This window comes from Nematolebias whitei, chromosome 14, assembly GCF_014905685.2.
Source record: "Nematolebias whitei isolate Nwh7 chromosome 14, NemWhi1, whole genome shotgun sequence".
In the NCBI taxonomy this organism is placed as follows: domain Eukaryota; kingdom Metazoa; phylum Chordata; class Actinopteri; order Cyprinodontiformes; family Rivulidae; genus Nematolebias; species Nematolebias whitei.
In genome coordinates this window covers 10,147,446-10,159,464 of record NC_056511.1, presented here as the reverse complement: position 1 = coordinate 10,159,464, position 12,019 = coordinate 10,147,446, and the positions used below count along the sequence as shown (strand labels likewise).

The window sequence follows — 12,019 nt, the reverse complement described above, 5'->3', positions numbered from 1 at the left end:
TTCATTTATGTCTAAGCAAAATGTTTAATTTACAAACGAAATATTTAACTTGCAACAAATTAAATATTTATTTTAGAAATTTAATGTTTAGCTTGGAAAATAAATATTTAGGTCTGAGCTAAATATTTAGCAAATTAAATATTTAGGAATTAAATATTTTAGGGGTGCACCGATTGCAGTTTTCTGGCCGATCACCGATTTCTAAAAAGTCTGACCTGCCGATACCGATTTCGTTTTATAAGCGACACAGTCAGGTGTTATAAGGTTGCAATGCACCATCAATTTTCCATTATTGTTTTGTTGAAAAATATACCCTTGAACAATATCTTAGAAACAATAACATTTGTTTTAACTGGCCATGAGGTAGTGCTCTGAAATATAAATGAAGTTTAGACAATTGTTGTTAAAACTAAAAAAATGGGTAAAATCGGTTTCTCATTCAAGTATCGGCCGATTTCCCAAAATTAAGGAAATCTGTGCACCCCTAAAATGTTTTGCATAGAAATTAGATGTTTAGTCTAGCTATTTAGCCATTTATATTTAGCTTGTACAATAAACATTTAGTTTGGAAATTAAATGTTTGGTTTTGAAAATAAATATTTAGCTTGGAAATTAAACATTTAATTTACACCTAAATATTTAGTTCACAAACTAAATATTTAGTTTACGAACTAAATATTTAACTTGCAAGTTAAATATTTAGTTTGTAAACATTTATCTTGGACATAAACATTTAGTTTGTAAACTAAATATTTAGTATGGAGCTAAATATTTAGCTTGCTAACAAAATATTTAACTTGCAAGTTAAATATTTAGTTTGTAAACTAAATATTTAGCTTGTAAATTAAATGTTTAGCTTGGAACTGTGACATTTATAAATGTATGAATGACATGGTGAAAATATGACTTTGAAAAAAAAAAACTTTTTTCTTATTAAAGTTATAAACCAAAATATTGCTGTTAATCTTTGACTGTGTAACTTTACAAACGGCACCCCATGTAGTCTGAGCACTCGCAGATCAGACAAGATCTTTGTTTGAAACTGGTGTGCAAGCTGGCAGGCGATGCATCCTTTAAAACAATGTTTATAAATCTGTAATTAGCAAAAGTGTGGCTAAATGCTATAACTTAAAGCTACAATTTGCTAAATCATAGTAAGAAACAAAAAATGTACCAAACCATAAATGGGAAAATGGTAGCTAAAACTAGCATCACCATAATTTAGCTAAAACTAGCAAAACTGCAAATAAAGGCTAAAATAAGCAAAACTATGCCTAAAACCTACAAGTAAAAGAATACGTCTAAAAGTTAAAATAATACAAAACTAGCTCAAATTAGTAGCTAAAAGTAGCATTAGCTGAAAAAAGAGCAAGTCTGCTGAAGTAGATTTAGAGGAACAAAGTTTTTTAAAGAATTGAATGATGTATTTCTGAGAAATTAAAAGTTTTTACCTTTAATTTTAAAGGCTCATCCTGTATATTTCTTTACAGCCGGGGTGTCCAGACATTTTCGCATGTGGGTCAAAACTATAGAGATGAAAGGACTCGTGGGCCATAAAAATGTGAATTTAACGCTCAACGTGAACAATATTTTGAAGGACAAAAGTTCACTCATTTTGGTGCAGGAGTTTTAAATTGTTGTAGATCCAAAACATTAAAAGCCTTGTCAACACTAAGCTTCTATTTTTTTTATTACAAAGGATTTGATTTATTTGCTTTGTTGGGTCTATGTTTGTTTTCTTGTGTTTGGAAAGTTCATTTTAGTCTGTTCTCAGCAACAAAAGTGTAATTTGAGTAAGTGTCCTTTTAAAAGGGGGTCAGACATTTGGACCGTGGACGACCCAAAAGGCTGAATGAAGTTCTGAAAAATCGTCCAACTGTCTGTCAATACAACAAATTCATAGGTTTGATAAAGTTGATCAACTCGTATGTAATGATACCACGTTATATTAATTTTAAAATGTCCAATTTCCCTTTTATCAACCAATATTTAGCCAAATTTTATGAATCATTATCCAAAAGTCTCCTTTCTGGTAGAAATCAGTAAATGTTTGTGGTGTTTTGTACCGTGAAGTGAAAATAAAAATATTATAGCCAAAGGTTTGCATTTTGTTGCTCATTTTGAGATTGTTTTTCATCCGTTTTGCTGTTAAAACCTTAACATTATATAAAAAAAAAGGATTAACAACTAATTTGCAGAACGTCTGCATCGACCTCTTAAGCCTGCTGGACAAAATGACACCATTCTTAAACTGCAGCTGTGGGCCGCAAAAATAACTCCAAGGGCCGCAAATGGCCCTCGGGCCACACTTTGGATACCGTGCTTTATGGAGTCTTAAGGTAGTTAACTGTACGTCTATCAAAAAAACGATGCCAGAGCAAAGAGATGACTTCATAATTTTCATTTTTATATATTTCTGTAGCAGTCATTGTGACAGGTCAGCTGCTCTAACAGCTCATAGTTACACTGGAATGAAACATCACGTGATGGGGGGGGGGGGGGGGGTACTGTAGAAAAAGGCATTTGTAAGGAAATGTGGCTCTCACAGACACAAAACCCGCATTCCTTAAAAACATCTCCGACCAAATACAGTCTAAGGCGTTTGAAGCAAACACACACACACGTTAAGCTTGAAGACGGAGTGAAACGGGAACACGCACTGAAGTGCAAGCAGGAGTCCGCTGGTTCGAGCCTCAGAGAGGAGGGAGCTTCGACGCTTCGGATCTCCCTCGTCTTCATTTGTGCGTCACAGAACAGCGTTTAAATAACGACTATAAAGCACCACGTACACGCCGGAGCTACTGCCTCCAGACCACCGTTCAGAGGACTCGCCTCAACCTGACCCAGAAATGAAAATGTTTTACATTTTTGCACCAATGAGTCAAATATCTTTTTTTTTTTTTTTTTTTGGCATTAAATGGTCTTTCGGATGAAATTAAAACAAAGCGTGAGGAAAAAAAAGTAGTGGCTTATACACCGGCAATTACGGTATTTTACCTTCATTCATGTTAGTTTTTTTAAAAATCTGAGCCAACAATAAAATAAAATGAATTAAAACCAGCTCAGCCCTGTGATGGACTGGAGACCTGTCCAGGGTGTCCCCCGTCTCTCGCACAGTGACTGCTGGACATGGGCACCAGAAAAAAGATGATGGACGGATGAAAACCAGCTCAGTTCTGACCATCACAAGCCGGCATATTTCTACTGGTAATCCCAAAGCGCCGACTGTGGATTTGAAACCAGATCGATTTCATGGAAGTAACGCCTCCCGGGTTTGGCGGCAGGGTTGTCCAGTGGTTTCACAAACAAGTCCACGAGGACGAGCTTAAGACCGGAGGAAACGAGACGTTCAAGAGGAAACTCCAACAGACGGACGAGTTCAAGTTTCTTTTCTTCGAAGAGTCCAAGCGGAGGTGAAACGTAACGGAAAAATTGAGACGAGGTCGTCTCGTCTCCCGTTTCTTTCTTTCTTCTTCTTTTTTTTTTTAATAGACTAAATCATGTTTCAAAGTTTCAGCAGATCTGCCATGTTTTAAACCAAATAATCAAAATAAAAAATAAAAAAAGCAGCAGGTAAATTCATCAGATGCGTTCAGGTGTACAAATGAGGTAAACGAGTCATCGTTAGGACAAAATGACGAGAACATAAATAAACGGTGAAAATGATCGATATATTTCAACTTGTTTATATAAATTTATATTATTTATGTGTCAGTGTCTTTATTTATAAGCGTCACAATTTATTTACGTTTAGGTGATTTGATTTTTCTCCTACAAACCGTTGAATAAATCCAGATGATTACTGACATTAATTAATTTATAAGTGCTACTTGACTGTAGTGACTCGGAGGTGTCGTAAAGATCACTCCTCCTCTTCCTCGTCTTTGAGCTCCAGGTATTCCAGGCTCACCTCCTCTTCGTCTTCCTCCTGAGAGTCTGACCCCTGCCTCCTAACTTCACCGTCCTCCACTAACTCATCGTCGTCCTCCTCTTCCTCCTCGTCCACCAGCAGCTCCTCTTCGTCCTCCTCTAAGACGTCTCTCTCCTCTTCGTACGACGAGACAGGTGAGTAGTGTGGGAGGTCGAAGACGTGGGGGCTGCTGGGAGTACCGGAGCTGCTGTGGGAAGGAGAGGCGGGAGGAGCGGCGATGGGTACCGGGATGGAAAACGAAGGAAAAGACTCTGATGAGTCGCCGCCGCCGATCTTCTTGATAATGCTGGTCCGGGTGAAACTCTTGGTGGCGATGGAGGCAGCGGAGGGGATGACGGCCATCCCCAGCCCCTGGGGGAGGGCTCTGGGTTCCGGCGCATACTCCCGGATCTCCCCCGGCTCCAGCGGGTCGGGCCCGCAGGGGTCGTGCTCGCTGCAGCAAAGCTTGCCGTCCAGTTTGGAGATGAAGAGCAGGCCGTCTCGGTGCTGGCGGCAGTAGGAGCTGGGACACAATTCACAGAAGGACGCCGCCTCCTTACCACATACGTCACACTGGTGCCACGGACATTCCCAACGACCTACACCAGACACACACACAAAGAAAAACATCAGTTAATCAAGCAGTACGCCAATGCCCCCCAGCATTGAGGTGTTTGGTGAATGTTTGTAGTTTTTGAGATGACTGTTTTCCAGACTGGAATTGAACAGGGAATGCTACCTTTGGTGCAAGATATTCAAAAGATTACAGCTTTGCTATAAAAACAGAAGTACTGTGTTTTTCATCCTATAAGTTGCGGTTGTTTTTCATAATTTGCATGCTCTGCGACTTATACGTGGAAGCGACGTATTTATGGATTTCTTTCCATATTTATAAACTAATTTTTGGCTGAGATATGACCGTTTTCATTCATTCTGACTGAAAATATTGAACACTACCATTTTCAGCCACCTGATGGCAGTCGAGTTGTATGGCATGCCGTTGTGTCATGTAATAGGTTAAAGTGGCTATTAATGACACAATCGGCTTGCCAGATATAGCCTGCCACCTTCGTTCTGCTCACTGCTTGGTGCAACCGTCATCAGCTTCATTTCGCTGAACCGCCCTGACAAAATGCAGCTAATTTGACCATTAAAGTGCATTTATTAAGCAAAAGTTAGACTGAGACACACCTTTACTATAATTTTGAGCAAACAAATAATTGTTCTTAAGTGTTAATCTTGTTAAAGTCCTCCCATTCACGCTCCCGCGGCTGCCATTTGTCAGCCAATCGATTTTTGGCACAACACTGGTCCAAATTTCCAGGTGTCAGCGGTGACGCATAACAAACGCGGCGCGTCAGCGGTGATGCATAATAGATGCAACGTATATGACGAAGTGACATCTTTATGAATTTTTCCACTTTATTAGACATATTTGGACTGATGCGACTCTAGGGCGGTGCGATGTGTACGGCGGAAAATACAGGTTTTTTGTTTTTTTTGCTTGACCCAGGTGGCACCAAGTAATGGATCCTGGCAAGCTGAGGGGGCAAGTGCAATGGTGGAGCCAGGGGGTGGTCAATGGGGGCTTTGGCCACCACAGATTAATCTTGGGCCACTTTGCGGAAACTGTACTTTTTAGCAATAATATTAACCAGAAAGCTTAGTTTCTTCAAATGATCAGGGTGGTTGGTTTACATAGATATTTGGCAGTGTCTATGTTGGATTTTGACATGGCAACCCAATTTTCAATAGCTTTTCAACAGCTGCACACCAAAATGAAAGTCAGAAAATTGCTTATTTTTTACCCAATTGTTTGAGGAAACTATAATATGAAAACTAGAAAACACAGTTTCCTCAAGTGATTGTGGTGGCAGGTTTACATATATATGGTGGTAGCCATCTTAAATTTTGACGTGGCAACCCAATTTTGGATATGGAACTTTCTTAAGCTGAGATGCAGTCACACAACAAAATGGAAGTCGGCATGCTGTTTATTTTTCAAGTTATCCTGCTTACAAGACGGGCGGGTGGATGGGGGTATTTCCAATTCCCCTCATCGCTCCGCAACAGGGACAAAAATCACCGAAAACAACAAACGTACGTCTGTTTGAGCAGATTTAACCAGAAGCCAGGGGTGTCTTTTTAATAAACTCCCCAAATCGTACTGCACATCAATCACACAAAAGCGCTCCTTATGACTGAAAACGTTCAAGTCAATGGAGCCTAGCTTGGGTTTATTACTGGATGTTTAGAAGACACAATTAAGGATTTTGGGCATATGTCTAATTCTTCAAGCCCTCACTTAGTGATATTTAAACTGTTGTGCCAACCACGCTGGGTCTTTTAGTGTTGGTGCAGTTTGCTTATTTATTTATTTATTGAGGTTTTTGCTCTGTTAAGTAATACTTTGGATGTTTTATGCTGATTAATAACCGTCAACGTGAGACTTGTTGGTTCGGTGGCTGACCTGCAGGCCTCTTGGTGAGGTTCAGGCAGTCTGCATGGTACACTTTGGGGCACCCGGGTTTCTTACAGGAGACCATCTGTCCTCCATCTCCACAGCTGAAACACTCGTCCTCCCTTTCTTTGGTTAACACCACCTTCTTCCTCCTCCTGCCGTGGCCTCTCCTCTTCAGCTTACGACCTTTGTCTTCAGATGGAGGATGGTTCTGTTTGGACACAAGAGGAACAGTTGGGGTGTTGTGTTTCAGGACAACGGCAGGACATCGGCTCGTGTTGCTCACCTTTGGCCTGACGCCCAGGAACCCGCTGCAGTTCGGAGCGCCACATTTACACACAGTCTTCCCGTTTCCCAAACACTCCAGGTTGTAGTTGAAGGTGAGTTCTGTGCCTGAAAAATAATAAAAGCTAAAACTAGCAAAACTGGTTCTAGAATTGCGCCGCTCAAGGTGGCTGCATGTTGGAGCAGCTCTGTTACTTTCATTCTGAGATTTTGCTTTTGGAAACTTTAATTCCTCTTTTTCTGGATGTAAATCACATTTTTTGGATGATTGTTTCCTCTGGTATCGGACGCTGTGCAGCTGGAAGGATTTTTACTGAAACTTTTTTTCGTTTTGGACATTTGTTATGATGCGTAACCATGGCAACAAGGCAGTTTCTACAACCAACAGCAGCTGATTAATATCTCAAAAGCTCAAGTAATATCTCAACTACAGCCCTAAATTTCAAATGAGTTGAAAAGGATGTTCTGTGGACGCATTCTCATCTACCTGCCAGCTGTGCTCGAGTGCCTGACCACTGAGATCCTGGAACTAGCAGGAAACACGGCTCATGACAGCGGAAGGACAGGATCGTCCATCAGCACCTACAGTTGGCTGTCCGCAGCGATGAGGATCTCAACAAGCTGCTGGGAGGAGTGGCCATTGCCCTGGGAGGATTTCTGCCCAACATTCAGGTGATCCTGAAGCCCAGGAGGCCAACCAAGTGCAAGTAAACGGATCAACATCTGTGGCCAGTTTTTTCAGATCTGCTATAAGACGGACCATCACAAGAGATCCTTCCCACCCACAACCATCAACATCTAGAACAACTCTTTTATGAAACAAGGAAAATGAGCTACAACAACATTTAATTTCCCTCTGGGATTAATAAAGTATTTTTGAATTGAATTGAAACAACAGCTAAGCTAATATTATCAAAACAGTAACTAACAGCTAAGAGTAGCAAAACAGTAACTAGTTAAAATTAACTAACAATAGTTAAAAGCTAAAACCAGCAAAACAGTAGCTAAAGTCGAGACCAGCAAAAGAGAAGCTAAGCTAAATTAGCAAAACAGTAAAAAAAAGCTAAGATCAGCAAAAGAGTAGTTAAAAGCTGAATCAATAGCTAAAGTTAAAATTAGATAACAATAGTTAAAAGCCAAAACTAGCATAATAGTAGCTAACAACTGAGACAAGAAAAATATTAGAAAAGCTAAAATAAGCCGAGCTGTAACCAATAGCCAATAGCTTCAGAACAGTAGCTAAGCTAGGAGCAGCAAAGCAATCAAAGCTGAAACAAGCAAAACAGTAGCTCCAGTTAGATTTAACTAACAATAGTTAAAAGCTAAAACCAGCAAAATAGAAGCTAAAGCCGAGACCAGCAAAAGAGTAGCTAAGCTAAATTAGTAAAACAGTAAAAAAAAAAGCTAAACAATAGCTAAAGTTAAAATTAGCTAACAATAGTTAAGTTAAAACCAGCATAATAGTAGCTAACAACTGAGACAAGCAAAATATTAGAAAAGCTAAAACAAGCCGAGCTGTAACTAATGGCCAATAGCATCAAAATAGTGGCTAAAAGCGGAAACAAGCAAAACAATAGCTAAATGTTTAAACTAGCAAAAGAGCAACTAAAAGCTAAATTTAGCGAAACAGTAGGTTAACTAAAAGCTAACAATTAGGTGAGTATGTTTGAGTAGATTTTCAAACAGCATGTTTTTCAAAGATTTTTGGTCTCTATACGTTTTAATGTTAAAAAAGTTAAATATTTCTAAATACACAAGCTATAAAAACCAAAAGCCCCAGCTGTTGTGTCCTGGACTATCTGAACAATTTGATTTCTGAATTATGAAAATAGCTGATAATTTGTTGACGTAGTTACGACCCAGAAATAACACACAGGAACTCAAATATTGCGAAAGCTCACTCAGATTTTACACGATTAACCGTTTTGAAAAATGAGAGCAGCGGACCTGCAGTGATGTCGACGAGAGCGAAGAGTCCCACCCGGGTGTCTCCGCTCACCGTCCACTTCTGCGTCTCACAGTTTGGCTGACAGCTGTGGTTCATGAAGCGAGCCTCGTTCCCCTTCGGCCCGGCGTCAATTATTCGATCCTAAAACACACACACACATTGTTTCCTTTCTTCTTCCCTCACACCCTTCAGGAGTCCAACGCGTCACAGAAAAGCCGGTACAATCTGTTGCTTTTGGGAGGTGCCGGCTGTAACGATGAACGCAGCTGCTCTACCTTGTTCAGAGTCAACATGTAGAAGTTACAGATGTCGTGCTCTTGCGCGTGTTTGATCCTCGACCTGCACTCCTCCTCATCAATCACCTCCCCAACGTACTCGGTCACAAAGTGCCCCTGAGAGGAACATGAAGGAAAACATTTAACAATGTCGGGAGCACCGTTGATTGACAACAAAACTAAGCTGACCTTCTTGATGTCGTGGACACAGCGGAGCCCCCATCCTCGAGAGAGAGTCCTGAAGATCTCCACCTGGCTGTACTGACGCTTAGTGAAGGTCTGGTTGAGGCAACGCTCGCCCGCTGGGCAAACCTACAAGTTCAGTCATTTTTTAAAATTTTTTCTGTCTAACAAAATAGTTGCATCCATTACGACTATAGTAGAAATCATGCTTGTCTGCCTAATTACAGAGGGGGAAACCATTTTTAAAAGAGAGAAACTGAAATATCTGTGCACCTGTGAAGCGTCTGAAACACTGCGTCAGTATGATGGAGGTGAGTCGGTACCTGAGGGTGACATTCGTACAACAACATGCGGTTGATGCACTCCGAGTCCATCCCACACGGACTCTCATCTGTCGCCTTGCAGTTGCAGCGTGGGATCTCTGACAGGTCCGCAGTGAAGATCTGGACTTTTCCTATTGGCCGATTCACCTGAATAAGTCAGACAGGTGTACATCAGTAAAAAAATAAAAATTAAACGAACATTTCTTGATGGAATGTATATTGCCTTGTAATTTGTTAGGACCAGTATACGATGTGGATGACTCTCAACTAGTTCCACACCAAATCTTGAGCTACATATTTGTAAAAATGTCCAAGTTATAGACATTTCTGTGTTTGTTAAGACTGAAAGGTGGCAGCCATCTTGAATCTTGTTAACTCAAAAGTTATTCAGTTGTAGATGTACGTCATCCAGTAATTAATTTTAAGAGTTTCAATCAATTTGTCCACTGGTTTATGAGCCAGACAAACAAATACACAACCACACACATATATATATATATACTGGCAGTTACATGATTACCCTTTTTTCAAGGTGATAAAAATTAATCATATCATATCAAGTGATTTCAACTTATAGTATGCTAATGCGCTAATGTTCAATTAGCATAAAATTTCTTATACGGTTCAACTAATATGATTTTTTTTTGGGGGGGGGGGACAGTTTATTTTATTTTATTTTTTTTTACATTTTTGAAGACTTGTCTACAATGATTAGTTCACAGAATGTCATTAAACATTACGTCACTTCATATCAAACTGTTAGCATAGTGTTAGCAAGCTAACAAAGATGAAACAAGCTGTGGTTTATGCTAACCAGCTACTAGTCATAACAACAACATGCTTTATAAAGCAAGTAAATAAATAAAATGCTATATGGGGATTCTTGCCTGAGGTCAGGCAGAAATCCCCATGGACTATGATGTTTGCAGATGAGTGTGATTGATTTGTGGTAAAAACAGGGAACAGGTGGAAGAGAACTTGGAGAGGTGGAGGTTGAACTTAAAAGGAATGAAAGTCAGCTGTAGGAAGAGGGCAGCAGGTGGAGCAGTGAGGCTACAAGGAGCAGAGGTACAAAGCTGCAGGACTTCAAGTATGTAAGGTCAACTGTCCAGGAAAACAAGGAGTGTGGTAAAGAGTCCAGGCAGGACGGAGAGGATGGAGAAAAGTTTCAGGAGTGACAAAAGGGTGGCAGCAAAGATCAAAGGAAAAGTTCACAAGACAATGGTGAAATCAGTGATGTTGTATGATTTAGATCAAATTTCACTCAAAAACATGGAAAAAAAAATCTGTCATCTCTCTGACCTTAATGTGTTTGTACGGTGGCGGCTTCCTGTCGTTCTTTTTGTCCTCCTGAAGCTGCCGTAGCTCCTTCTCCGCCTGCAGCTCACGAAATCGCACAGCTGCCTCTTCCAAAGCTGAAGAACATCATCAAAGAACACAAAGCAAATCAGCATAACAACCACATGAAACTGATTAAAAACGTTATTTCTAGAAACTGTGAACGCAGCCGTCTCACCTTTCCTGTAGGTCGCATCCACACCTTTCCCCATCTTTTCCTTGCTGTTAGCATCCACATCCATGTAAGGGAAGACCCTGGCCTGGTAGGTCCACAGGTAGTCGTTGGAGCCGAAGAAGTGAACGGGGAACTCGCCAACATCGTGCCTCATCCTCTGGATGTTGTCTGGGATGGTTTTGGGATGGCTAACCTCCGCAGGCCACCACCTTGAAAAAAACATTCGTTTTAAAAGTTTCATTTTTCTCCCACATATCCGGAACATACCAGACAGACGTAAAGTTTACACACTAAAAATAACTGATCACATGGCGACTTGTGTAGGAGTGAAGAAGTTTGCACCACTGGACCGTCTACAGTTTATTTGACATCGACTTACAAGGAAACCCTCAGGACGACCATGGTAAAAAACAAAATAAAATAAAAAGATTTAAAAAAAGCAAAGCTTCTGTGGTTTGTCTCTAACCTGTAGCGGCCAACCTTCACCCACAGGATGTCCTTGTAGCGAGGTTTCTTCCCGGCCTTGCAGTCGTTGCAGAACCAGCTGCCTTTCGGCATCTCGATGTTCAGACACTCGCGGTGAAACGCTGCCGGACACGACTCGCAGCAGAGGAGGCTTCCTCCTGCGGCACAGCAACACACCAACACGCACCACTTTCAGCATTTAATGAAAGCTACATTTCTTTACAATACACCACCAGTTAGCTAATTTTTCCATGTGTTAATTGTAATCCCATCTTTTTGTGCATCCCTTTAGTGGATGCTTCTTTGAACCCAAAATGCTATTGCACCTACTTTTTGAGATAATTTCCCATTTGATATTTGAGGATGTCCAAATCGCTTGGCAAAAACAACCAAAAACTGCATGTCTGCTCTTTAACGAAGCCGTTTTGAGACGAGTGAAGGGAACCGTAGAAAGCATCCAAATAAAAAACTTACCTGCTACCTCAGCTTAGGAATCTGTGCTCACAGTTTTACCCAGATTAATAATCAGTTCCGTCAGCTTAGTAAACCGTGCGGGCAGATTTGCAACACAGTGTGAACGTTCTCTGTTTATGTGCTCTTTTAGAGCTTTAAGAGTTTAGAAACATTGTTTAGTATATTGCAAGAGTGTGGGAAGG

The 12,019-nt window shown here is 40.5% G+C and overlaps 1 protein-coding gene across 1 annotated transcript; it reads right to left on the bottom strand.

Annotated features, from left to right (window-relative positions):
- Positions 1 to 3,090: 3,090 nt before the first annotated feature.
- LOC119420828 (histone-lysine N-methyltransferase, H3 lysine-36 specific) lies at positions 3,091 to 11,765 on the bottom strand. Its single transcript, XM_037688254.1, has 11 exons — positions 11,694 to 11,765; positions 11,365 to 11,552; positions 10,902 to 11,107; positions 10,688 to 10,800; positions 9,386 to 9,532; positions 9,069 to 9,191; positions 8,880 to 8,996; positions 8,604 to 8,745; positions 6,658 to 6,764; positions 6,381 to 6,582; positions 3,091 to 4,509 (listed from the first exon to the last, which is right to left on the bottom strand). Exons 1-11 carry the CDS (start codon positions 11,763 to 11,765, stop codon positions 3,863 to 3,865), a joined length of 2,064 nt encoding a protein of 687 aa, XP_037544182.1. The 3' UTR covers positions 3,091 to 3,862.
- Between the last annotated feature and the right edge of the window lie 254 nt (positions 11,766 to 12,019).

What these genes read in the sequence shown, in the direction of transcription:
- LOC119420828 (XM_037688254.1), bottom strand. Translation starts at nt 11,765, where the DNA reads ATGCAGTTTTTGGTTGTTTTTGCCAAGCGATTTGGACATCCTCAAATA. An exon ending in ATGGGAAATTATCTCAAAAA is followed by an intron (nt 11,553 to 11,693) that starts GTAGGTGCAATA and finishes AAATGCTGAAAG; the next exon opens with TGGTGCGTGTTGGTGTGTTG. An exon ending in GTGAAGGTTGGCCGCTACAG is followed by an intron (nt 11,108 to 11,364) that starts GTTAGAGACAAA and finishes GTTTTTTTCAAG; the next exon opens with GTGGTGGCCTGCGGAGGTTA.